The following is a 27930-nucleotide window of genomic DNA, read 5'->3' as shown; positions in this document are numbered from 1 at the left end:
TACTTGTAAATATTTGTAGTTGCGGGTTGCGGTTTTTTGGGGCTTGTTTCTATAGTGTAGTTGCTTATTTGGGCTTGTTTCCTAATGTTGTTTCATTTTCATGTCAAGGACCCCCAGATTAATATATATTTGTCCGCACTCCGCAGAAGCAGACCCCCCCATCTGAAAATATTTTGTGCCAGGGACCCCATACAAGTTTCAAATCCACAATTACTAGATACCCCCCCCCCTTTTATTTGAAAATAGCCGTAGCCCCCACTGGTTCCCAAACTCTTTTCAGTCAAGACCCAAAAGAGTCTTGAGCTAATGGCAGTGTGGCTATTTTCACTACTTCTTAAACATTTGTTTTCTAATCTATGGAATTTCTTTGGTTTTTATTTTTTATTTTATTATTTTTATTCATGAAATTCTTTTGAGAAATCATTGAATTTGTTTTTAATTCATGAAAATGATAATAATTGTAAAAACATATACAGGAAACAAAAAATAAAGGGGTATTTACTTGTGACCCATACAAATGTGTCCGCGACCCACAAATGGATCCCGACCCACTGTTTGGGAAACAGTGCTATACCCTATATAGTTAACCTCGCATCACCAGACTTTCCACCGCGGAACACCTTCTTTTAGGCTTGTTTTCATAGACCTGGTTGCTTATTTCTCTCGCAAAACCTCGAAACCTGGCAACACCGTCGCTGCAGTGCAGAGAGCCAAGCAGCAACCCCACCAACCCAAAGCTAACCAACTACAAACTACACACCATAAAACATAACGAAACCATGGACGATAGCAGGTAAATACACAACAACAAACCATGCACTCCACCATGAGCACAAAGCAGCCTAGTTCCTTGTGAAACACGTCATTATGTGTGGAATTAATTATCTTCTTTTTTTTATCAATGTCACTGGGCGCTGGGCTAGCTTCATGACGAGCTAACTGAGCTAACTTATAGATATGAATGATGTATCAACATAGTTGTGGGTGATATAGCTGTACACCCGGTGCTTTTAATGATTTAGCAGCTTGTTAGAACGTCCAGCTGAGTTGGCATCCCAGTTGGAACGGGCTGTCCGCATCAGCGCTGGGATGAAGACAGCTCTGGTCCAGAGCGTTAGTGACTTCTCTCTAAACGGTCTGTTAGGAGCGGTCCTCCTCTGATGGACTGAACATTCCACTGCTGTGCGAGGTCTCCAACTGTTGTAAAAAACAAAGGAAACAATTTCGTAAATCATCGAAACAAATTATGTTTTGTTTTGTTGAAAGACTGTTCTCCACAGTGGGAAACGTCTCAGGACTCCACCTTCTCTGTATAATTGGTATAATACACCTTTTTGGGCAGAAAATGAAATAGGTGCCGCGAGACGGAAATGATTTGCATTGCTCACCTGCGCCCTCTACAGATCTGGTCACTGGTAATTGTTATTGACCAGATCTGTAGAGGGCGCAGTGGAGTAAAACAAACAATTTCCGTCTGGCGAACATATTTTATTTTCTGCCCAAAAAGTGTATTATACAGAGAAGGTTGGGTCCTGAGACGTTTCCCACCGTGGAGAATAGTCTTTCAACAACACAAAACAGCCTTTGTTTTGATAAGTAGCGAAATAGTTTCCTTTTATTTTTTACAACAGTTAGAGACCTCGCACAGTAGTGGAATGTTCAGAGGAGCACCGCTCCTTACAGCGTTAGAGAGAACTCACCAGAGCTAGGGTGAAGAGAATGCTTACGCGTTATCTTAGTAAACCTTATCTGGTTTATACTTATGGTTAACGTTAGTGACGTGATCTTTTGTTGGTATGTTGCTTTCTATGGCTGTGCAACCAGCCATGTCAGTTATTTAAATACAATCTAGATGTGTGTCAGTGACAGCCACACAAAGACCAGTGTGCGTTAGTGAGCAACACGCGTCCTCCTCATCAATGTAGACAGGACTGCAGAGCAGAGCAGACAGGGTTGGTACCTGCTGCTGCCCTACAGATGTACTGTAGCTACTAACAGTTAACCAAGATGCAGCACCAGGTAGTAACACTATTATGTGTTACTACTAGTGCTGCATCTTGCTTCGTGTTAACCAGTGAATGGTAGCCTACTAACTAGTGCTGCATCTTGGTTCGTGTTAACTAGTGAATGTTACTAACTAGTGCTGCATCTTGGTTCGTGTTGACTAGTGAATGTTACTAACTAGTGCTGTATCTTGGTTTGTGTTAACTAGTGAATGTTACTAACTAGTGCTGCATCTTGGTTCGTGTTAACTAGTGAATGTTACTAACTAGTGCTGCATCTTGGTTCGTGTTGACTAGTGAATGTTACTAACTAGTGCTGTATCTTGGTTCGTGTTAACTAGTGAATGTTACTAACTAGTGCTGCATCTTGGTTCGTGTTAACTAGTCAATGTTACTAAATAGTGCTGCATCTTGGTTCGTGTTAACTAGTGAATGTTCGTGACTACTAGTGCTGCATCTTGGTTCGTGTTAACTAGTGAATGTTACTGACTAGTGCTGCATCTTGGTTCGTGTTAACTAGTGAATGTTACTAACTAGTGCTGCATCTTGGTCTGTGTTAACTAGTGAATGTTACTGACTACTAGTGCTGCATCTTGGTTCGTGTTAACTAGTGAATGTTACTAACTAGTGCTGCATCTTGGTCTGTGTTAACTAGTGAGTGTTACTGACTACTAGTGCTGCATCTTGGTTCGTGTTAACTAGTGAATGTTACTGACTAGTGCTGCACCTTGGTTCGTGTTAACTAGTGAATGTTACTGACTTGTGGTGCATCTTGGTTCGTGTTAACTAGTGAATGTTACTAACTAGTGCTGCATTTTGGTTTGTGTTAACTAGTGAATGTTACTAACTAGTGCTGCATCTTGGTCTGTGTTAACTAGTGAATGTTACTAACTAGTGCTGCATCTTGGTCTGTGTTAACTAGTGAATGTTACTAACTAGTGCTGCATCTTGATTAGTGTTAACTAGTGCATCTTGGTTAGTGTAAACTAGTGCATCTTGGTTAGTGTTAGTAACTAGTACCTAGTACTAACACTAACCAAGATGCAGTAGTTGCTAACTAGTGTATTCATACATATGACCTCTGTAACTGTCAACCATCCATAACTGGCTCAGCGAGGTTTCTTCTGTGCTGGACTAGATGTTAGGTGAGGAAGATATGATAAGCATTGACATTGTGTTGTCTTCATTATTGATCACTACTTGTGTCATTACCCGGCAGTAGCTGGTTCATTAATACCTATATAGTAGGGGTGTAACGATACGTTTTAACAACGATTCGATACGTATCACGATACTTGGTTGTCGATACGATACATGAACGATACAGGTTAATTTAGAACGATACGATACGTTTCGATTCAGCGATTTAGTCGATACGATACATGAACGATACAGGACAGGTTAATTTAGAACGATACGATTCGATTCAATGATTTAAAATCGATATAGTAACTATTTATTTACCCAAAAATTCTGTGTGAAAAATAAATACCTGGATACTGGATATAAACCCCTCTTTCTCTTTTCTTCTTCTTAAAAGTACTTAGTATTGATATAATTGATTATTTGCATTGCAGAACGATTCGATACGATTATTTGCATTGCAAAACGATTCGATACGATTCAAAGTCAAACGATACGATATTTAGCTGTTTGCATATCGATATAGTAGATCGTTGAAAATTCAAAACGATGCATCGATGCAGTTACTGTATCGTTACGGGCCTACTATATAGTGAATTAGCTACTAATCATGCAGGACACTTGATCAGTACTTGATAATAGGCTGGTGAATATATCTATACCACAGATATATTCATCAGTAAATGGTAAATGGTGCATTTATATAGCACTTTTATCCAAAGCGCTTTACATACGTAGATTGTGCATTACATTCACCCATTCACACACACATTCATACACCGGAAACCATGCAAGGCAACAACCTGCTCATCGGAAGCAATTAGGGGTTCAGCGTCTTGCTCAAGGACACTTCGACACTAACTCTGGGGGAGCCCGGGATCGAACTGGGAACTGGGAACCTCTTGGTTCCCATCCGGCCACTCTACCCCTGAGCCACTGCCGCCCCAGTAACATTATGTCTTTAGTTTAGAGGGTTACTAAAAAACTGTTTCTAAGGCTTAACGAACCCTAGCGTCCTGAGCTTGTAGATTGGCTATTTTTGGCAAAGAGATTGGTGTAGAGGGAGAAAAAGGAGGAGGGGGGGGGGCTAGGCATGGTGACTCTGGTCAATGAAGTATTTTGGGTTTAAGTGTTCCTAGTCTCTCAAGACACACAAAGGAGAAAACAAATATCTTTTTTCCCCTTTGTTCTTTTACCGATATGGGCTCACAGGTTGAAGTGTCCCTTCCTTGTCCCTTTTTTTTCGTGGTTTACAGATGTCAGAGTGACCCTCTCTCCATGGGCCCTTAAGCATGTCCACAGATGACAGTATCTCTGAGGATGTGTCCAGCTCGGGGGCCTTGAGCCATTGCCTTGTCAGTCCTGACGGAGATGGGGGTAAGGAGAGTGAGACCTCTCTGGTGTCCTCTGAGGGGACATCGGCCTCTGGGCTGGCCGGGCCAGAGGACAGACACATCCCGACCTCACAGACAACTGGAGACACGCTGGACAGCAGGCCGGTGGACATCACACCAACATGCAACAAGATCAGGTGCAGTGGTGTAAAGAAACTAAGTACATTTACTGAAGTGCTGTCTTATGTACAATTTTGAGGTATTTTTACTTTACTGGAGTATTTCCAATTTTCAATACTTTTACCTCTACTCCACTACATCTCAGAGGCAAATATTGTACTTTTACTCCACTACAATTATTTGAAAACTTATAAATTATTACATTATAAAACATACATTAATCATTTTAGCCCTTTTTATACCTAGGCTATTTGAAAATAGCCGATGCGACGCGTTGTGAGCTTGTAGATCTGCTATTTTCAAACATTTTACTACTTTAACCTTTGGTACTATAAGTACATTTTGATACCAGTACTTTTATACTTTTACTCAAATAAAGTTTAAATTCCAGACTTACTTGTAACAGAGTACTTCTACATTGCAGTATTGATACTTTTACTTAAGTAAAACATTTGAGTACTTTTTCCACCACTGATCAGGTACAGTAACTATTGCGGCTGATAGCAATCCCCAATGAATTGATCAGCCGGCAGGCTAAGCCTGGGAGATAAAAACTGAATGACGCGCACATTCAAAGGACTCGCGTCCAAACAGAAGCTCAAGTGTAAAATGTTTTACTTCGGTGTCACCAGGTATTACAATTACAAGTTTCCAATAAATATGTAATAAATATGTGCAAAGAAATAAATTAAACAGTGAACAAAATACAAAATGTGGTCAACAAAATATATCACTCCCAGCTCACCCTACCCCCACGGTCAAACCAGCCATGAACAAGGTGAGTGCCATTACTTATGCCACCCACAGAGACACGCCCACCATCACAGTGCCAATGCGGTGCCTACATCTATCACATATCAATCAGTGCACACATACAAATATAAACCCTGTTTGGGCTCCTACAGTAACTGTAAACAGAATATAGTTAAATAACCCAGTGGTTCTCAAACCTTTTCATGTCAAGGACCCACCAAATTGATATTTATTTGGCAGTGGACCCCCATCGGAAAATGTTTTGTGCCAGGGAGGGACCCCCAGAAGAGAAAGTTTGTGTACAATTTTTTTTAAATTATATATATTTTTTTGCCTATTTTTCAAATATTTTCAAAAATAGTAGATGTGCAAGCTCGCAGAGCGGCACAAAGTGATGCGCTGTGAGCTTTTAGATCTGCTATTTTTGAACTACTTTTACCGGGTATCCCCTGGAACCACCCCCAAGGAGGAGCCCCGGGGGTCCCCGGACCCCACTTTGAGAACCAATGCTGTAAACAGTTTAACCACGTGAACCCTAGCGGCGAAAATAGCCAATTGACAATTTGGGACGCGTTGTGAGCGTCGCCTATTTTCGGCAGATAAAGTTGGCGTACAAGAGACAAAGGAGGGGGCCAAGTATGGACCCCTCCGGGTCCCGGGTCAAAAGTATATAGGGTTTAAGTGGTAATCTGGTTGGCTGGTAATCTTGTGTTACCAGACCAAAGTCTTGTCAAGCCCACAAGACAAGAGACACAGACATGAACGTGATGCGATGGCTATGCTTAGTTCATGTTAATGTTAGCGGTCGGAAATTTGACTAACCACATGTGTTGATCAGATTTGGAAGCATTCGGTTTGCTGGAGGATAATGTAGTTCGTCTCTGTCGGGTGGAAACCTCATATGTCCAAAACTGTTACTTTTCAGGATTCAAATTCAAAAACAGCAAAAGTAGCAGATCTACAAGCTTGCTTGTGTAACGCTGTAGTATGATCAAGTAGGGCATTATGATCAAGTAGGGCATTAATTCAGGAAAAAAAATCAAAAAGTTAAAATATGGAGATAAGAGGTTTCTGCCCGACACTACAGCAACGATTTACTGTAATTATACCTTATTTTCATATATTATATATAGTTTTACATTCCACACTCATCCCGTGACGATGCTCCCACCTGCAGTAGAGTAAAAACCCACGCCCAGGGTGCCTGGTGGGTTAGTCCTGACTGTTGTTTGTGAGCTGTGAGACCCGGGTTTGAATCCGTCTTGTCTCGCATGTCTCTGCTCTCTCTCTCTCTCTGCCCTTGGTTTCCTGTCTCTCTACACGGACCTATCTGAAACATAGCATTAAAAAAAAACATTCCTTGCCGGCTGGAACATTGTGTTCAATCCTACTGCAGTCCTCTAGAGCGTGGAACAAGCCTTAAAATTTGTCAGAGTTAGATGTCTTCACTGGTCGGTCCAAAATGAAATGGGCCAATGGCTCTGTTGCTGGGTATTGAATGCAAAGACGTTGGGTGCCATGTTAACGGTGTCCAAATTGGCTGCTGAAGTATAATGCTCAACATTATACTTCATTGTACATACGTGTACAGTATGGACATATATGTATGATGTGTGATGAATAGCGCAAATAGCCAGTCTACAAGCTCACAACGCGTCGAATCACGATGCGTTGTGAGCTTGTACATTTATTTGCAAATTTTTTAATTAAATCTTTGTTAAAAAAAAACATGTTCCAAAATGGACCTGGGGGAACAATTAAACCCTGTTCCCACCTGAGCTACAATGATAGACCCGTTAGTTCTGACTTCTGACCCGATTATATAACAGTATGAGAGAGGCAAATGATAAAGCATTCGAAAGAGAAAGATTGTTGTGAGATTGGTTAATCCAGCACCAGCGTGTACCATCCGTAAATGGATGTCTTGGCTGCATTAAATCAGAGGCGCGTGTGCAGACGGAACATTTAGCTGAACGTTGCAACCTTCTTGCCTATCTTGTCAACAACGGTGACAAACCAGTTCCTTCCACACTGATGACGGCCCTGTGGGCTTTTGCACACTATACTCATTCTCTCTTGCAGTGTGCGTTTACTGTAGTTTCCATTTCAATTCAATTACATCACGAACTGAAGCAAACTATTGTAACTTTTGCATAGCACATTTGATGATCGATCTCATGTGAGCATAAATCATAAAATTACATCACTATCCGCCATCTTTGGTTACGTCTTAACTACACTGTTAAACTGTCTCTCCATGTTTTTCTCTAATGAATAATATCCCATTGTATTATTATGCTTCTAGTTCTTGTTTTTGTTTTAACACAGAATCTTGTACATCTGTGTTATTTTTGGAGGTTTGGTCATATGACTGAAGAATGAAGCTCACAGAGCGTCACTTTGTGCCGCACTGCGAGCTTGTACACATGCTATTTTTGATTATTTTTTAAAATCTTGAAGGTGTTTGAAACATTTTGAATAATTTTGAATTTGAATAGATTTTTTTTAACACAAATCTTCTCTTCTGGGGGGTCCCTGGCACAAAACATTTTCATATGGGGGGGGGGGGGGGGGTCCGCGGCCAAATACATATCATTTTGGGGGTCCTCAAAGTTTGAGAACTACAGATTTAGAAGGCATTCGTAGAATCGGCCTCAGGTCTTAATGGGTAAAACCATGTGATATTGTACCGAACCGCGCTAAAATACAGTTGTATGGCTATCTTTGTAGGAGTCTATGTCTAAGTACAGACGAGGCATTCCAACAGGGAAAAAACCTTCCGTTCATCAACCCGAGTCCTTTGGAGACCCTCAGGGTGCTGGTGCAGGAGATCCAGAGCAGTGGGGAGACTGACCCTGAGATTTGGAAGGACTGCGAGGTGAGAAACCTTTTTTTTATAGCAAGAGATTTGGAAGCATTCGGTTTGCCGGAGGATAATATATACCGTCTCTGTCGGGTGGAAACCTCATATGTCCAAAACTGTGACTTTTCAGGATTCAATTTCAAAAACAGCAAAAGTAGCAGATCCACAAGCTCGAAACGTGTCACTTCGCGTCGCGTTTTGAGCTTGTAGATCTGCTACTTTTGGTGCTTTTGTGTGACACTGTAGGAAGGTATACATCCTCAATCCAGCCTCAATAATTTGTCGCTCTGTTCTTAGATAATAAGAGCATGTTCAGTCGGGCCTTTTAATGGATTTGATTGCCGTAGCCATTGATCTTATGTAATTGCATTTGCATGCCTCATCTCTCCCTCTCTCTCTCTCTCTCTCTCTCTCTGCTATCGCGTTTTGTTTGTCATGTGGATCACAGCTGAAAGCACAAACATTGGAAAATTGTAATTGTAAATTGTTAACACACAGTACCACACTTAAAGCTGATCGTTTCATATTCAGGAGACGGTATTTGTGGAACACTGATACACGGTGCCGACGGCAATGTGGTTGATATCACTTGGTGTAACCTCTAGATGTAAACACATTCCAGTCCAAATGTGACATCTCTTACCATGTGACCACTTCAGCCTTGGTCACAAGATATACTAGTGAGCGGACGGTTCGCGGTTCGAGTCCTAGCTGCAATAGAAATAGAAGTGCCTGTCATTAAATCTGTGTACCCTATGGGTTAACCACTTAAGCCCTATTATACTTTTCTAAAACATTATACTGTATATCAAAATGTACATAAATATATACACACACAACATGTTGTGAGCTTGTAGATCTGCTATTTTCTTAAAGTTTTGCCTATAATGACATGCCCAAAATAGCGCCATGGTTAATGTGATCAAAGTGGTGCATGTATGTAGACTCAGATATTACGTTGAGAACAGCCTCTCCAACTGTGTTTTTTATGGAGTGTAATATGGGTGATATATAGTGTAGTCCCTTGGTGTAATAAACTCACCACTCAAGTACCCAAATACCTACAAATCTCCACTTGAGGAGGATCATTCTCATTGGTGAAATGCTTGCGTGGATATTCAGTTATTGTGGTCACATGACACATGGCAGACAGTGGATTCAACTCAGGCCACATGATACACTTGGCCAGGTCATAGTTTTCACGTTTTTCTTCCTTTAGAAACGCTTGCGTCATTTTGGCGGTATGTTTGGATGGTTATCATGCTTCTGTCGAGCTTCTGGAGAACGGGAGTCATCTTGTCAACCTGTATTTTGGTAAGGCATACAGATAGACATTGTCTCTGTCCGGTGGAAACCTCATTAAGTCCCAAACTGTTACTTTTCAGGATTCAAATTTAAAAAATAGCAAAAGTAGCAGATCGACAAGTTCGAAACGCCGCGCTTCAAGCTTGTTTATCTGCTACTTTTGATGCTTTTGTGTGACGCTGTAGTATGATCAAGTAGGGCGTTAATTTACCAAAAAACGCAAAAAGTTAAAATATGGAGATAAGAGGTTTCTGCCCGACAGCAACGATATAGACCTTCCTTGATCCCACAAGGGTAATTCAGTTGTCATAGCAGCTCCCCAGTAGGAAATACAGGGCAGATACAGGTGGGAGTAGAGAGATGCATCTAAGCTTAATAAGAAAACTATTAATCTAAACAATAATAAGAAAGGAGTAAACGGGTAGTAAGGCACGGGAAGTATAAATAAGACGCAAAATATCTAGAGGAGATTTAAGGTCGGGCCTGGCCATCTGCACTTGGACCGACCAGGATTTGCATAATGATTTGCATGATGTATGAGCTACATCCACAGCTACATCATGGTGCCATCTATAAATGTCACCTCCTTAACACATTTTTGCACTCATGCTGGCCCGTAGTATCATCACCCTCTCACCTCCCCGCTTCACTGTCGAGATCATTGTCTTTGTATGTCAGATTTCACTCTATTTCTCACATACCATACCATACACACGTATTGACAATGTAAACCAAAACCTGTTATTTTCCCTCGGAACAGGGCAGGTGGCTGCACCTCTTTCAGCTGGTCGAGAAGCAATACCAAGAGCAAATCCTTGCTCAACAAGAACAATACCAGTGTCAAATTCAGGTCAGCCTGCTTGCTAACAGCTTAATCTTAGTCATGTCGTGTTGTTGGTAATTAGTGGATAATATTCATGTGTATTAAACAAACAACAACAACAATGGGATGGTTGTTTTACAGCTGATTCAAGATGAAATTAAAGCCTTGGTTCAACTCCAGAATCGCCAGAGCAGTGGCCAGCCAACCCCTGTCAACACCAACCTCATCCCCAATGACCCCTCACCCGCTGAGGACTTGACCAGTGCCCCCGCCCGCTCCCCTTTGACCTCCCCCTCACCTCCACCCAATAGAGCGTCGGAGCTCTTGAGCGCAGCGGTTCTCGCCGAGGAGCGTGCAGCCACAGTCATGAGCAGCGGCTATGGGACCTTGTCTGTTTGGGAATCAGGCCTGGGCCAGACGCTGTCTCCTGGGGACGTGCACGAGGCCGGTCACAGGAAGGGGAAGCACGAGTGGACCTGCGCCCTCCTGGAAGACCTCCCCGAGGCTCCCGGGATTGTACCTCAGCAGAGCTTTTCTAATGAGATGACTCCAGGAGCTGGAGTACCGTGCCATTTGTCTAACCAGCAGAGAGCTTCTAGGTAGGTATTTAGCCGCTTTCAAGGCGCTGTCCCTATTTGAGGCGAAACATTCCACAATTAGCTCAAATAGCCAATCTACAAACACTTGTGTGAGCTTGTAGATCGTCTATTTGAGCTATTATTTGTAATTTTTTGACAACCAGGCTTAAACATGATTGGATATTCTTTTGGTTAGAATAAGTGTATATACCAATAGTAATGGTTTCTATATTATTATTAGTTTAATAACAGGGGTCTCCCCTTCTCTCCAGCTCTATAGTAAATAGAATATACACTTTCAGGTCGGCATATCGATTTCATCCAACCAGGAGAGAGAACTCATACAAGATAAATGATCTTTGTGGGGTTCTCTCTCCTGATTGGATCAAATTTGTATCCCGACCTGAAAATGTGTTTTTGTTCACTAGAGAGCCGGGGAGACGGGGAAACCTCCGTTAGTTACTGAACAGAACCTGTTACTGAACAAACACTCAAATAGCAAAGATTATTGTCAGATTGTAGAAGTTTAAACTTTTGAACAAAAATCTATTTGTTGTTACAAACAAAAAATATCACTTCCACCACATTTAATTGGTGAAATGGAATGAAAATAAAAGTAGCAGTCGTTCAGCGCTCATGGTTTTAAAATCACATCAGCGTTGCATTTCTTTTCAATGGGACCTGATCTATTGTGTTCCTGGCAGTGCCAACCAGCCTTTGACCTCGTGGGCCCAGAGGCAGAAACTGAGGCTGAAGAAGGGCAAGGCAGGACAGACATCTCCCCATGTGTGTGACGACTACCAGGAGCCCCTGAGCCCAAGAGAACCCCACAGACACACAGCCCCACAGGACCAGGTATAAAAGTAAATGCTACTTTACACCACTGCAGGTATACAGTACAACTCACCTGCAACTGGCTGTACTACTGCGTTGTGTTTCTCCTGGACAGGTGCATTGAGAGATAACGATTTTGTTGTGGAAAGAAGGGGAACATGTTTATTTTACAGCAGGGGTCTTCAACGTTTTTCAGGCTGAGAGAGAGATGAAGCAGGGACCCCCCCCCCACTACATATTGTATAATGTATGTTTACATTAACCACTTGAATCCTAGCACCTATACACCAAACCTCTTTGCCGAAAATAGGCGATCTACAAGCTCACAAGGCCTCGTAGCACGAGGCGTTGTTAGCTTGTAGATCGGCTATTTTTGGCAAAGAGGTTTGGTGTAGAGATGCTACGGTTCAAGTGGTTAATGTAAAAAAAACAGTCCCTATCAAACAAAGATTTGGCAGCCCCCATGTAGTAGCTCTGAGGACCCCTTAGGGGTCCCAGACCCCCTGTTGAAGACCCATGAACTACAGTATTGTTTTGTTGAATGTTATTCCGGTATTGGTTCTTTTTGTGAAGTCTCACCCTGTCATGTCTATTGGCTTGCAGCATCAACTGACTGGGCTTTCTTCTAACTCGTTTCCCTTGAGGAGGAGTGACAGCCTGCTGTCTGAGGTCTCAGGTAACAACACACTGACAGAGAAGGACACATAGACAAGAGTTGACTGATATAAAGTTTGTCTTAATGGCAATATGCCTTAAACAATAATGGACCTTCCCCACTGTCCCTAATACTTGTAGTTAGGATGGGTTAAATGCAGAAGGCAAATACGATGGGAAAAATACCCCCACCACAGCTAAAGGGGACTCAATTATTATTATTAATATAAAATAATACTCACAATTCAGTTACAAGTTTCAGTTATACAAGTTCACTGCTACATTAACCATTAATGTCCAGAGGAGGGTGCTATCACACAGTAGGCTTCTATTATATATGGCTCGTGCTAAATACTAATTTCTATCATGTTTGAACATTACCTCATCCAGAATCACCTGTGTAAATCCTACAAGCTAACACAGTTGCAATTCACTTTCACCAAGTGTCTGCCCTAGTTTACAGGAAAATGTGCATGCTTTAGTCAGTCTCTGTCCTCTCACACCCGCCTTTGTTCATTCTGGTAGACACAGTTTCAAAGATAGCGAAAATAGCCAGTGCTGTGAGCATGTAGATCAGCTATTTTCACAGTGCGACACTGTCGAACAATGAACTTAAGTTGTTACACTCTGCTACTTAGTTTTTCTTTCTCCGCTCAAATCAAGTGAACATCCGAAAACTACTGAGTAGTTGTAGCATTCAAAACAAACTTTCAGAAAACATCTAGTTAATAACGATTTGTGATGTCAGGAGTGAATGAAGTCCACCCTGGTAAACTCATCCAAGATCTTTGACAAATTGACATGCCAGGTTGACATTGTTTAAGCAATGGCTTCCTTTTGCCACCATTCCGTAGAGGCCAGTTTTGTTCAGCGGTCTGGAAATTGTTGACTGAAGCACATTTTCTCCTGCCTCAGCCGAATTACATCCCTGTGTGGACAAAGAAACTTGAGCTTTATTTACTCTCTGTAGTTTGTGAAGAAATAAAGGTTCAATGTTTTGACTGCTAAAAACAGTCTATAACTCTGAAGAAACTTGTTTAGGCAGTTCCTTGACATCATTTAGGCTAAATGATGCAGAAATCTCTCGAGACTGTTAAAATGTCGTTGTGTAATGAACGTATACACTTTCTCCTGGGGGAGTTGGTGTGTTATTAGGATCATACAAGGTTTTATTATACAGTTCTACAATAGTACTCAGTCCAGTAGAAGAATACCTACTGTGTGCTTCATTTCTTCTCAGGCCTGACGTATTGGCGGCTGAATGAGAACGAAATCTATCATCCCCTTCCAGATAGCTTTGACAGCGGCGCGTACCTCCTTTTGCAGGAGGTGTCCATGAGTCTGGTAGGTATGAATATTGGAAACCTACAGTAGTATGATTCATGTATTCTCTGAGAAAACTCTCATTTCATGCACTATGTATTTTGATTATGTCATACTGCATGTATGAGTCAGTAGAGGGCATATAAGTGACATTCTTTGTTAAAATAAAAATATATTCCATTGCTATCCTCCTATAATTTGACAAACCTCTGTGGTCGACCGTGGTGAGAGCAAAACTGTGTGCCCGGTTCTCCTCACTGGCTGGAGCAATTGATCTGAATTTGCACACAGCCATTGGCCATTACGATCTGAACGCAACTGCGAAGCCCGTTTCTCAATTTCATCAAATCTCAACTGTTTATTAGCGTTTTAAAAAACAACGGGAGATCAAACTGCGCATGCGTCGAATCCACACACCCACTCCGTTAGTGTTTTTGCCGCCTGCCTCGCCTGCCTCACGCACACACACACACACACACACACAGACAACGTGCTTAAACTTAAAGGACTTTCATTTACACGCGTGTACACAGAAAATCCAGCGGCGCGACGGGACGTGCGGGGGGGACGCGCGACAGGACGTGCAATAACCCCACGTTTGCAACTACTTTCGCCTGTGCACTTCACCGGGTATGGTCTAGTAGAATGTTAGTTTTTGTAAACAAGAAATACATTTTCAGGTTGGGATACAAGTTTTATCCAATCAGGATACAGGATAAACAAGTAAAATTGAAAGTGATTAAACAAAAAACTAAGAAATGAGCTGACAAAATTGGAACTGCAATGCTAGAAAAATGAAGCTGATAAATTATCTTTGTGGGGTTCTCTTTCCTGATTGGATAAAATCGGTATCCTGAAAATGTATTTTCTGTTTACCAAAGACGGGAGACCCCTGTTACTGAAAAAAAAAAACACTATAGCAATGATTACTATCAGAATAGAGATATTTAACAAACAAAATACAAAAACATCACTATTAATGATTGTTTCTGAGCCTACTGTGGAGGGAATGATACAATTGTTTACATCAACAAGCCACAGAACAGAAAAGGAAGACCAATTGATTGTTACTTGCCTGCCAAACTGTCTGCCTGCCAAACTGTTTAGTGAAATAGATGGACTTGTCAGTTACAAAGCCTTACGCTGGTGTCATTTCTCCCACAGACTCCACCTCAAGAGCCTCGGCCGTCTCTGAGACAGATCTATGAGAACAAGCAGAAAACAGACCCTAAGCACACAAACTGGGATGGCTCCTGTACATCCAGTCCTTTGTCGCCACAGGTAATGCACATTAGAGCCCGACCAATGACAGAGTTTTGGGTCCAATGCCGACCACAATTTTGGAGAGTACTAAACCACAGATTACCGATGTTTTGGCTGATATTTTGTTAAAAGAAAAAAGAAGAATAATTTCTATTTTATTTAACCACTTAAGCCCTACTGAAATCCTTTCAAAATTAACAAGCTTTACATTTTTTACATTTTTGAAAACGTATAAATATTTTGCCCAAAACAGGTTGAAAGTGGTTAAAAATCGGGACACATCAGCTGCATAATTGCCGACGTCATTTAAAAAGTAAAATAATGGCGAATATATCGGCCAAAACGATATATCGGTCACATTATACACACACACGCACATAAAATGAATGAACTCTCTAGTCCTAGCTTAGCTTATAACTTGCACATGTTATTTTCGTTTGTATTGCAGGTGTCAACTCTGGACACAGCAGTTCACGTGCGTGAGTCAGAGCGAACCTCCGGCGTCACGTCGCCCTCCAACGTCAGCAGCCCGTCCTTCCCCGCCCAGGCCCACCATCTCTACCAAAAGCCCGGGCCCCCCGTCAGCCCCGACAGCGTGGTCGAGTGCAGTGCCAACAACCCCGGAGATACGGACTGTTCCTCTAACATGTCCAGCTTCTCGGCCGTCGCCCCTTCCCCTACCAAGGTGCAGAGCTCCTGGGTGCACCCGTTGCAGCAGGCGGCCAGGATCAGCGAGGAGGAGGGCAGTCTCACCAGCACCCTGAAGCTAAAGTCCACCTCTGCCGCCAGTCAGCATGTGGAGAGGTCTTCGTTATCAGGAGATCCTGTTGCCCTTTCTCTGTGAGTGTAATGTAGCCTCTGTGAACTTGTAGGTCACCAGCTATTTTCAATTTCGGGACACCAGGTTGAAAGACGTTAATGTTCAAGCTGAAATCTATAATTTTTACCAAATTTGTAATGCTCAAGCATGTTTGGCCAGGGAAAGTATGAGCTTCAGGCAGTACTACGTGTCAACCAGTATGTGTCCTACCCGACACCAGGGTCTAAATGTCTCAATAGAAGAGTAGGGAGACCGCCTCCAACCACTGCAGATGTACGAGTTATATTGTATTAACAAACTATACCATACACATACAGATAACGTAAAATAACATTTAAATCACTAAAATAAGTTCCGGATCGCAACTTGTTCTATTATTCCTGTTCATTGTTAGCGACTTTTCTTTTCTTTCTCATGTTTGAATGCATTCCATTCCTGCAAAAGTAATTTCCTTATCCATCCATCTCACACTCTCGTAGACTGAGGCAGAACCTTAGAGAGAAGCACTACAGACACGTGGATGATCTGAGGGCTTATTATGAGTCTGAGATCCAAGCCCTCAGAGAAAAACTCAACCTCAGAGATCTGCCCCAAGATTTGGAGAAGAGCAACGAGGCCCTCAGAGAAAGGTCTGTGAGCCTGCCTGTCTGCCTGTCTGCCTGTCTGCCTGTCTGCCTGTCTGCCTGTCTGCCTGTCTGCCTGTCTGCCTGTCTGTCTGTCTGTGGGCATGCATTTACATGAATTCCCGGCTATAAAGAATGTATTCTCTGTTGTTGAAAATAGACGATCTACAAGCTCACAATGTGTCACAAAGCGATACGTTGTGAGCTTGTAGATCAGCTATTTTGGTACGATAAAGTGTAAATGTTTTTCCTTCTTATAGGTGTGAGCATTTAGAGCGAGCTCTGGCTGAAGCTGCCAGTCATATCCAGGAACTAGAGGGCAAAAACATCACACTGGAAAAGAAACTGGTAACATTCTTCTTCTTCTACATCCTTTTGTCATTGGTTTGATATATATTTCATAGAACTATTTTATTTGGGATGTACAAGGCCTGTGGTATTCCAATCTTTCTTAACAATTCCATACAGTACACTCAGTATCCTACTAAAACAGAATAAAGTGATTATTGGAATGATAAATGTGAACCGTTGCACATCATTGTACACAGTAAAATGATTGCACTGTGATGACAATGAGGTAGTGAGGTAGAATCATAAAACAGAATTAATTCATTAACTAGTCTTTGTTATGACCCCCACGTCAGCTATTCTGAACAGTGTTAATGAGATAATGATCAGAATGAGTTCTGTTTTGGACAAAACTTCACATTAGATTTCTTTAGTATCAATAATAATACTTTTATGAATGATTTTTGGAAATTGGGGAGAGGGATTGCACCAACAGTCATTTCTACATAAAAAAAAATCGTATGTATACAAGTGGCCGCTTGTGTGGTTCTCCCTTGGACCAGCTGTAGGAGTCTGCGGGCATCGAGAATTGGCATAACGAATAAATTGGCAGACAAAGGAAAATATTTTTGTAAAAAGAAAGTTAGAAAGAACATGCAAATAAATAGAAGCAATAGTTGACAGTTGACAGCAGTGTACATAAACAAACCCCTGTGATGGCATTCCCCAGTCCTTCTCTGAGAGTGGTAAGAAATAACCTTTACGTGACGTTTCCTCGTCAGGTGGAATGGCCCGAGCGCTACGCCGTGGCGGTCGCCACGGTTAAATCCCTGCAGCAGCGCCTGGAGGAAAGCAAGCGGTTCGGCGGCGAGAAGGACGCCTCGGCCGCCCGCCTGAAGAGCCGCGTTCGGCAGCTAGAGGAGGCGGCGCAGGCGGCCTGCAGGGACGCACGGGACAAGGAGGCCAGGAGGGAGCAGGAGTACAAGATGCTGCAGGATGTGAGTCTGCTGGGCTAAAGCCTGATTTATACTTCATCGCACAAGTGGTCATCTGCACCGGAAATAGCCAATTTGCAAGCTTACAAACTTGCAAAATCAGCTTTCTTCAGCACGGGACCCGGGCACGCATTTTGACTAGTTCAAAGGTTAATGTAAAATAGGTAGCATGTTATTTAGACAGATGCTATACCTATGGTTTACCTGTGATCCTAGATTACTGAGGCACTACACTGTCTCTCTGCATTTGACGTATGTGTTTACCTTGCTTACTGTAAGTCGCTCTGGATGAAGAGCGTCTGCTAGATGCCCTCAATTGCAAATTGTTTATAGAGACCTATAAATATGATAAACATTGGACGCTAGACATCAGCTTACACAGAGACTGCAGTGTTATACAACAGCAGCTCGTCAACCAAAAGCAAACTGCAGCAAACGGAAAGAATAAAAGGGGTCAGTGAACAAAATGACAGAAAATAGTCCCAGTAGTGTCTGTGAGGAAGAGCATCTGTCACACATGAAAGTTGACAAGCTGTGGAAGCGATGGGACAAGCGGTCCATGGTCCCCATATTACTACTAATGAGTTCCAAAAAAGAAAAGGTAACTATCCCTTTTTTATAGTCCATGATAACTCGGAACTCTGTATTGATCTGCTTTCTCAGCTGCTGGGGGAGTATGACTCCCTGAAGAAAGACCATGGGGGGGTGAAGGTAAAGATTCAGTTATAATGATTTTTTCCCCTTTTTTTCTATTGTTGTTGATGGTGTAATTGTATTATTCACACTCTATTTCACACAAATGTCAGAAATTAACTCAAACTAAAAATTCAAACGTAATCCTGCTGTAAAAGGCAAAAATATGTGGATCTTCACTCTGTATTTTGTTCAATGCACCGGCTACATTACATTTATTTGATGTCAACAGCACAACCTAGTGTCAACAGAGGACAAGCTTTTCCGTGCCAATGATCAGATATCAGAATTGAAAAGGTGAGTCCATTTGCAAAAAACATACAGGGTGCACCGATGCTCTTGAGATGTGGTGTGAAGCAAATGAAGCCTGCCTTGAAACGTCATGAGTGTTCCTCTTGGCTGGGTCTTTCTCAGGGTGATCTCCAAGCTGGAGTCTCAAGTGAAACAGCTGGAGCATGAGAACCAGGCGAGGTCACGCTATGCCCCTCATAGCTGCACACAGCCCTCTGGGGCCGGGTAAGCATCGAGGATGTCAAAATAGATTTTCACATTCTGTATGGATTTAAGTCATTTGGATTCCATAGAAGCCAGCATTTCTTCTATGGAAGCATGTTGCGCAGCGAAAATAGCCGATCTACAAGCTCTCAATTAGAGCATTTGATATGTTCAGAAGCATCTTCCATAAAATCTCGGGTCTCGGATATTTCATATAAAAACAAAGGTTATAGCCTCAATCTGTCGATCTCTTCAAATGGTCATAATTTGACATATTGTGTTAATTGTTTAGGAATCAGTGCTAGTGTGGGGTGCTCCTTTCACACTATTTCACAAATTGCACAGTACGGCGTTGTGAGATTTTATTTAGCTTTTATCCTGTATGGATGCAGTCATGGCTCAAACAAGCAGTTTAAATTCATGGGAATTAATTTAAATCAGGCATAATATGATGCTATCCAGTCTCATTGTGCTATCGGGTGACACTATTTTGTCATTATAATCAAGTATTTGGAAGGCATTTGGATATATGTTTTGCTGTAGGTGTACATCATTATTTGTTATTAGCAATTTTTGCGTATTAGAACATAAAGTTAATTTTCTTTTTTACTTGTCACCAGTCTTTTCCACCACCCTGACCTGCTGCTACCCTCCCCAAGCAAACGCAGGACGGAGCCAGACGCCACCGGCTTGAAGTCTCCTCGTCGTCTAACCGACCAATCAGAGAGTGGCAGGAGTTCGCCATTCGCTCAGACTAACCAGTCCAATGGCTACCGGAGGTCACCTTATCTGCAATGTGACCAATCAGCCGGGTCAGGAGGCTCTGTGGACTCATCTGGGGTTGGCAGCAGTTGGAGGTAATGTTTCTGCTGTAGTGGACAGTGTTCGAAAATAGCCGATCTGTTTTCGAATAGCCAGGGTATAAAATAAGGCTTAAATGGTTAGTGTATGTTTTGTAATTATAATCTAAATTTGCAAAGTAACTAGTGACTAAAGTTGTCAAATAACCGTAGTGGGGTAAAAACTACTATGAGATGTAGTGGAGCAGAAGTATAAAGTATCAAAAAGATGATAATAATAATAATAATATGAATGGAAGTACCTTATACTTATATGTACAGATACTTAAGTACAGTACTTGAGTAAATGTACTGAGTTACTGGTAGTGGAGATCTGCAATCTTGATCCACTGAACATGGGACATAATGATTAATCCACTGACCTGCTATTCTGCAGGTGTTCATCGCCGCCAGACAAACTGCAGAGTCAGAGTCATCCTCAGCCTCAAGAACACAGTGGTGGTGGTGGTGGCCTGCGGGAAGCAGGAAGGAGAGACAGATCGAGCAACCAGACCCCCATGCTGAGGGCTCTGATAGAGCTGGAGGAGACCAGGTCTACACAGAGCCGAGCCCCCTGTAAGAACACTTTCTCTAGGATCCAAACGTCACTTATCCATTATGATCTTGTCAATTAACTCTTTGACTGCCAGAGTATTTTCATAATGTACTCACCCAGTGCCAGCGATTTTCGTGTTTTATAACCTTTTCAACCGGTCACAGAATTGTTATATCCATTATAATCGTTTGTCTGGCCGTGTTTATAAACAAACACGACAGATGCAGACTGCAGACGTCATATCCGTTGGCTGTAGTCGTATTTCACGGCCCTCCCCGCTGGCCATCTTAGCTTAGCTTATGATCGGGTTTCAGATCGTTGGTAAACACAGCGACGATAACTGTTCGTCGTCCAGAGAAAAGAAAATATAACCGGAGCTCTCCGTTCGTTTTTTATACCGTGTGGGGTAACTGGTTTTGTCCTATTTTGGCCTACAAATCTCATTTTTCAAGATGAAACCGAGAACCGGAAACGGAACCCGCTAATTCTGCATCCGGGTGAGTGGGAAGTGAGTGCAAAGGGAACCTGATGGTGGAAGTTACAGAGAACAGCGCGATCGCCGATTAAACAATGAAAAACCAATTGACTCGAAAACACTGCTGTGTTTACCTTCATTCCCGTTAAGCATGTGTGGTTAAGGGCTCGCATAACAATTAATGCAATACCTATTTAGGCCAGAAAAGGTTCCCAACCTTTTCTGAATCAGGGGCAGGGCCTACTTGAAAATCTCAAAGTCTTTGCAGCCCACCCATCTGACCACTTAACATGGCAGCCGAATGAGTTTATTTTAATGATCAATCAAACAATTGTGTTCCCGTATAGGCTATTCTAAGTTACTATTTATCGGTATCATAACACCATGACATGTTTTTTCTTCTCTTTTTATATAACCAAATGGACCCTTACATGTGAACCAGATGGGAAGTGGCTTAGTGCATACCAAACTGGTCGGGTCCTTGAAATGAAAAAGTTTGAGATCCCCTGCGTTATCTGTGGGTCTTCTCTGCAGGGGTCGGCAGCCAGAGAACCACAGTGGGCCTGGTGGAGCGCAAGCACAAGGAGCCTATCCAGGAGCAGCTGGGGGTGGGAGCGGACACGGATGTGGCTGAGCTCGGAAGAGGAAGCGTTGGACCCGAACACGGAGCGGCTAGAACGGTGAGGTGTCATCACGACGGACGACCAGAGAGGGCTACAGCGCTCCTGAGACCGCAGAGAAGTCTCTCTCCGGAAGGCCACAGATCGTCCTCATTACCCCCGCATCACAGCCTGCCACCAGCTACTCCTAGTATGTAACCCCTCCCCCCCCATATCTCTCTCACTCTGTGCTGCTCAAAGTTCAGAATAAGAATAATCTTTGTGGTCACAGGTTTACAGGTGTAAAGAAGTGGGTGAAATTCGTTTTGGTGCAAGCTGTATCGTTTTTGTTGCTTTCAGGAATAGAACAATAAAAGAGAAATCAAATCAAACAATGAAGAGAAACAGGCAAAGGCAAGAATCGAACATATCTACACACACACACACACACACACACACACACACACACACACACACACACACACACACACACACACACACACACACACACACACACACACACACACACACACACACACACACACACAGCATAATCCAGCTAGAACAGTATCAGTAGGTCCACAACACATGAGATTAGACATTACGGTGTGAAAGAGTGTCTGCGCATTGTACATGAGATAGTGCAACCCCACATAGTTGGGATTCAACCACAGGTTGGGGTCTAGAAACGCTCAGGGTTCCTTGAGGGGGTTCGAAATGGACCCTCACAGGTCTGTAACTCTGAGAGTGTACAAATGGAACCAAATTGACCCTTATGGGTCCATTCGTTTCCATTTGTACACTAGAGTTATGGCGGTCGATTACTTTTTCAACTAATGAATCAAATAATGGAGAAAAATATAATCAACTACATCGATTGGTTTTAACCACTTAAGCCCTATTTTATACGTTGTTCTATAATGGTGTCGTTCAAAATAGCTAAAATATGTTTTATGTTTTGAAAATATATAATTTTGTAACATCATTTATTTATTCTTTCTGATTAAATTGATTTGTTCGATTACCTGTTGCACCCCTACCTGACTGTGTTTGTAATATGATGAAAACATAGGGGTTTTGCAAAATGGTGTTTCATCTTGATTTAATGTTTTATGCGTAGTTCAACGTGATGATACCGTTCTAGAACGTTGCAGTGGTTTCAACTCGGCTCGTCATGAACCTTAGGTCTGAACTAGGCTTTAGAATCATTAAAATAAGCTACTTTTGTTTTTTCAATAAATTTTTTCTTTGGTTTGTGTTTGGCAGCCAAGAGAGAAACTCTACTTATGCCTCTGTCTGCAAAATCCAGTCCCAAACGTTGTCCGACTGAGAACTACTCCACTGCAATTGGACAGTTGCCAAGGCAGCAACACCTGCATAAAAGGTGAGTTTCTCATAGTTTTGCTAAACATTAGAAACTATTAACTGCAGTATGTGCAAAACTCTGCTGCCCACCTCCTCACCAGAACCCGATCCAGAGACCACATCACACCAGTCCTCCACGACCTTCCAGTCAAACACTTCGCAACTCCCTCCCTTTGGAACCCACTCCCAGCTCACATAAAAGCCGCCCCCCCACCCTTGCCCTGTTCAAAATCTCCCTCAAAACCCACCTGTTCAGACTTGCATTCCCCACCTAATTCTAATCCGCCTTTTTGCCATTTAGTTTCAATGTTTTAGTTTTAGTTTTTCGCCTTAACTTTTTCGATTCCTCGAATATACATTTTTTTGTGTTTATTTTCATAAATGTTTTGGCTCATAAGTTAAATGTTCTAAAATAGAAACTTTAATCAAATCTAAGTATTTTTTTTTTTATCGATTAGAAGATTTTGCTCTTTTTGACAAAATATCTGTGGTCTAATACTCTTCTAAATTGTCATCGGGATTGGTCCCAGAAATGTAGCATCAATCTGGTTACTTTTCAGGGTTACTTTTCAGGATTCAAATTAAAAAATTGCAAAAGTAGCAGATCGAAACACGTCGTTCACGTCACGTTTAGATCTGTGGATCTGCTGCTTTTGGTACTTTTGTGCAACACTGTAGTATGATCATGTAGGGTATTCATTTACCAAAAAACACAAAACGTTATGTATGGATATAGGAGGTTTCTGCCCGACAGCAACGATCTCATCTTACAGATCACACTGCATTCTCTTTCTGCAGGTTAGATGTGCCACTAGACCAGAGACGTCATTCATTCCACAGTGCCAGCCCCAGGAAGAGACTCCACTTTACATCATCAAACAGAGATGAAGGTAATGTACTGTAGTTCATTCCTGCTTTTCCTTCCTGGGAGCTCGTTGAGGCGGTCAACTGGAGTGGTGCTGCTTTTTACTTTAAACCTAGGCTGAAATATTGCACTATCCCAAATGCACTTTTCATTTTTATGCCGATTGGACTGTTATTTATTGCTGTGGTGACACTCTTGCTCAGTCTCTTGAGTATCTGCTGTGTGCAGTTTTTAGCCTTGTGGAATCACAGCTGCTTGACTTGAAACGTGCTGAATGCCACAAAGTATACATACATACATACATACATACATACATACATACATACATACATACATACATACATAATATCAACATTACAAAACCCAACATGTCATTCTTTTTAAATAAAACATCTTTTTGATTTTAGTATTTGAATTAGATCCGGACTGGATCCACAGGATGATGACATTTTTATAACAATATATAATAATGAAGTATAGATCCGGCTTAAGTGGTTTAATAAATGATAACTGTCAAAATATTCATGATGCATGATGCCTGATTGTGGCCTTTCCTCCCCAGACTTGCTTCAGTCATGCAGTATATCAGCTGATTTCTCTGGCAGTGTCAACCCCACTGAGGCCAACTCCCAGCTGGGCTGGGATGAGCATGGGGCAGGTACAGCAGGCCTGTCACAATGTATTACGTCGTTGCTGTCGGGCAGAAACCTCTCATCTCCATATTTAAACTTTTTGTGTTTTTTCATAAACTAATGCCCTACTTTATCATACTACAGCGTCACACAAAAGTATACAAAATAGCAGATCCGCAAGCTCGAAACGATCCTGAAAATTAACAGTTTTGAACGAGGTTTCCACCCGACAGAGACGACATAATCGCCTGATTGAAATTATCTGAGATATTCACAGTTGCTTTTGCATAATCGTCAGAATCGTTTCCATTGATCTAAATTCATCTGTTGAAAATTGTTCACACATTGCAGCAAAACTGCAAGCTCACAATGCGTTGCATAGTTCAGCTATTTCCACAATTATTATTATAATTTTTTAACTTTTGAAAATATAGCATGATTAAATATGGCCATAGTACATTATTTATTTTGATTATTGGTACCGGTCACTGTCAGTAATTTCTTTGTATATTTAAGTTTCTTACCAGTGTCATACCGGTATCATGCCTTTTTATCATATGTGCGGCAGTTTTATTTGCTCTCATTTTCATTGACAAAACCTAACCTAAAGTAAATAGTTAATGGCACGTGTTTGTATGACAGTTAATCGTCATAATGTAATTATGGTGACAGCGCCGGGGACAGGCAGTGGACTGGAGCTGCTGGACTCTCGTGAAGACACCTCGTCATTGTTCCCAGCCAGACTCCACTCACTGGCTGATGCTGAGAGGCTGTTGGATGAGCTCACACAAGAGAAACTGCAGGTAAGAGTGATTACTGCCATCCACTTATCTCGGTCAGGGCACCCCAAAATGTATATGCATTAGGCCAGTGGTTCTCAAACGTTTTCATGTCAAGGACCCCCAAAATGATATGTATTGTGGACCCCCCCCCCCCCCCCCCCCATCTCAAAAATATTTTGTGCCAGGGATTTTTCAAAAATAACAGATCTACAAGCTCATAGCGCAGCACTCGGTGCCATGCTATGATCTTGTCGATCTGCTATTTTTGAATAGCATATAAAATATGGTTAAAGTGGTTAAAATGATTGTGATGCTATATTTACTAATTTTGCTGGGGACTCCCTGGTACCCCCCAAGGACCCCTGGGGGGTCCCCGGACCCCACTTTGAGAACCAATGCATTAGTCCACAGACCCCCATAACTCTGAGAGTGTACAAATAAATGGTTCCATACTCTCTCTGAATCACAGACCTGTAAGGCAAGGGTCCATTGGGTTCCTAACTATAAACCCCTCTCAAGGACCCCTGGGGGTCCCCAGACTCCACTCTGAGAACCACTGCATTATGTGACTGTGCTATTGATTCAGCTATAAAAACAATACATAACTACACATACTGTATACATAGGCTGTATAGGATTATAGCCTCACTATCTACAGTTGTACAGATGTTATTTTATTTTATTGCATTACTATTCTTGCTCTAAAAATAACTACAGTATTTATACTAATTGTACACCCTAAAATAAAATGGGGATTTATAAATGTGGGCTTTATAAATATTTAATCAATGAAAATTATTTACAAGAGCTAGTGACTAAATAATAACTACATTGGATCCATAGGAACACAAGGTTATTTTTTTTCCCCATTTACTGAAAAGTAACAGTTTTGTACATACAGTACAAAGCTTCTGCCAGAGATCAACGTTATAAGTCAACTATTACATTTGATTTAATGATTTGAGTTAATAAATGATTATCGTCTCTGTCCAAAACTGTTACTTTTCAGGATTCAAATTCAAAAGTAGCAGATCTGCAAGTTCTCAGAGTTTCGAGCTTGCAGATATTCTACTTTTGATACTTTTGTGCGACGCTGTAGAATGATCAAGTAGGGCATTCATTTCTAAAAAAAAAACACAAAAAGTTAGAATATGGAGATAATAGGTTTCTTTCCTGTGTCTGCTGAACAGATTGAAGCAGCTCTGAGCCGGATCCCAGGATCTGGAAGCAGAGTGAGTTTACAGACCCGATTAGATGAGGTAAGATCTCATGGAAAACTGTTACATTTGCAGAGACCAATAATTAGGGCTGTCATGATTACAACATTTAAGTCAACGATTAATTGTCACAATTAAAACGATGTAATTGTGTTTTTGGCTTTGAACATTGGAACATATGAATAGAAAATGTATTTCTGTTTGCCTTTTTATGATTCGTAATAAATATACAAAGAAATTACTGACACATATTTCATATTTTATACTTTAAAAAAAGTGTAAAAATAGCTTGTAGATTTGCTATTTCAGTTTTTTTGGGGAAAATGTATGAACATTTTTCAACAGATATAATGATATGCGATTATCTAAAATAATTGTGATTAGGCAATTATGTAGTTATTGTGACAGGCCTACCAATAATTTAAATGTCCACATATATTGACCTGAAAAAAATAAATCCAAACAACTGGAATACTTCCTAAAATAAAGCCAAGTGGCTGTTAATTGTTCCATCTAAACGGACGATGCTTCTACAGGTGGCCTTAGAGAATCGTCTGGAGAGAGTGAATCGTGAGCTGGGTTCCATCCGCATGACTCTGAAGAGATTCCATGTTCTCCGCTCCTCTGCCAACATATAGCAATGTCTGTCTGTCTTTTCTACCTTATGTTCTACATTCTGCGGTTTGGCCATCCACACCAAGCATACATTAACTCTGACTATAATGATAATGATGTGAGCATCCACTGCCACTGATTCAATTCAATTAAATGTTATTATAGTGCCAAATAACAAGTTGTCTCAATATAGAGCAAGGGTTCCCAAACGTTTCAGGCCGCAACCCCCCCAAAATAATCATATCTGAACTGGGGGACCCCCCAAAATAATCATATCTGAACTGGGGGACCCCCCAAAATAATCATAATCATATTTGAACTGGGGGACCTCCCAAAATAATCATATTTCAACTGGGGACCCCCCACCCTGATAAACACTTGGAATTGTAGGCATTACATTTAGTTTGACTTGGTTCCACAGATAAACATTTTGAAAATAGCCGAACTACAAGCTCACACTGCCGCACACTGCGAGGCGTTGTGAGCTTGTAGATCGGCTATTTTCATGTTTGCCTCTTTCTTACATAATATTTGACAATTTAGTATTATAAAGGTCTTAAAAGTCATTAAATTGTCACTTTAGAAATGTGCAGATACCCTGTATACACTTGTACTGTATGTTGGTTTGTTAACTGTTGAGTGAGAAAACAATGTTGCACATTAAGCTTATCATCTGGGGACCCCCCAAAATAATTTGGGGACCCCCAGTTTGGGAACCACTGATTTATAGAGCAGAGACCCATTGTTTTCCACCCTGCCCTGAGCAAGCATTTCTTGCGACGGTGGCAAGGAAAATCTTCCCTTTTTAACGGGAAAAAAACCCCACTTTTTTAAACAATATAGTTATAGTTATCATGCTTGGTGGGGATGGCCCATTAAGCCTGATTTTTACTTAGTTGTGTGCAGGTGTTGTGCGTCGCTCTGCGTCACTCTACAAGCTCACAACGCATCACATTGTGACATGTTGTGAGCTTGTAGATCTGCTATTTCCGTCTTGCGACATTGGCATGCAACT

General features: G+C 41.7%; 1 protein-coding gene across 1 annotated transcript; it reads left to right on the top strand.

Moving 5' to 3' along the window:
- Positions 1-679: 679 nt before the first annotated feature.
- On the top strand, positions 680-27139 carry mphosph9 (M-phase phosphoprotein 9). Its single transcript, XM_080419517.1, has 25 exons — positions 680-793; positions 4403-4677; positions 8144-8291; positions 10342-10431; positions 10546-11003; positions 11687-11837; positions 12420-12492; positions 13711-13814; positions 14958-15074; positions 15505-15896; positions 16356-16505; positions 16760-16847; positions 17570-17785; positions 18446-18493; positions 18708-18772; positions 18890-18991; positions 19591-19827; positions 20207-20385; positions 21375-21650; positions 22706-22823; positions 23603-23694; positions 24232-24327; positions 24974-25104; positions 26274-26342; positions 26837-27139. Exons 2-25 carry the CDS (start codon positions 4439-4441, stop codon positions 26936-26938), a joined length of 3741 nt encoding a protein of 1246 aa, XP_080275643.1. The 5' UTR covers positions 680-793; positions 4403-4438; the 3' UTR covers positions 26939-27139.
- Positions 27140-27930: the final 791 nt, after the last annotated feature.

This window comes from Gymnoscopelus braueri (assembly GCF_963280865.1).
Source record: "Gymnoscopelus braueri genome assembly, chromosome: 22".
Lineage (NCBI taxonomy): Eukaryota > Metazoa > Chordata > Actinopteri > Myctophiformes > Myctophidae > Gymnoscopelus > Gymnoscopelus braueri.
The sequence above is the reverse complement of the archived record's forward strand: the minus strand, read 5'-3'. Positions and strand labels throughout refer to the sequence as shown.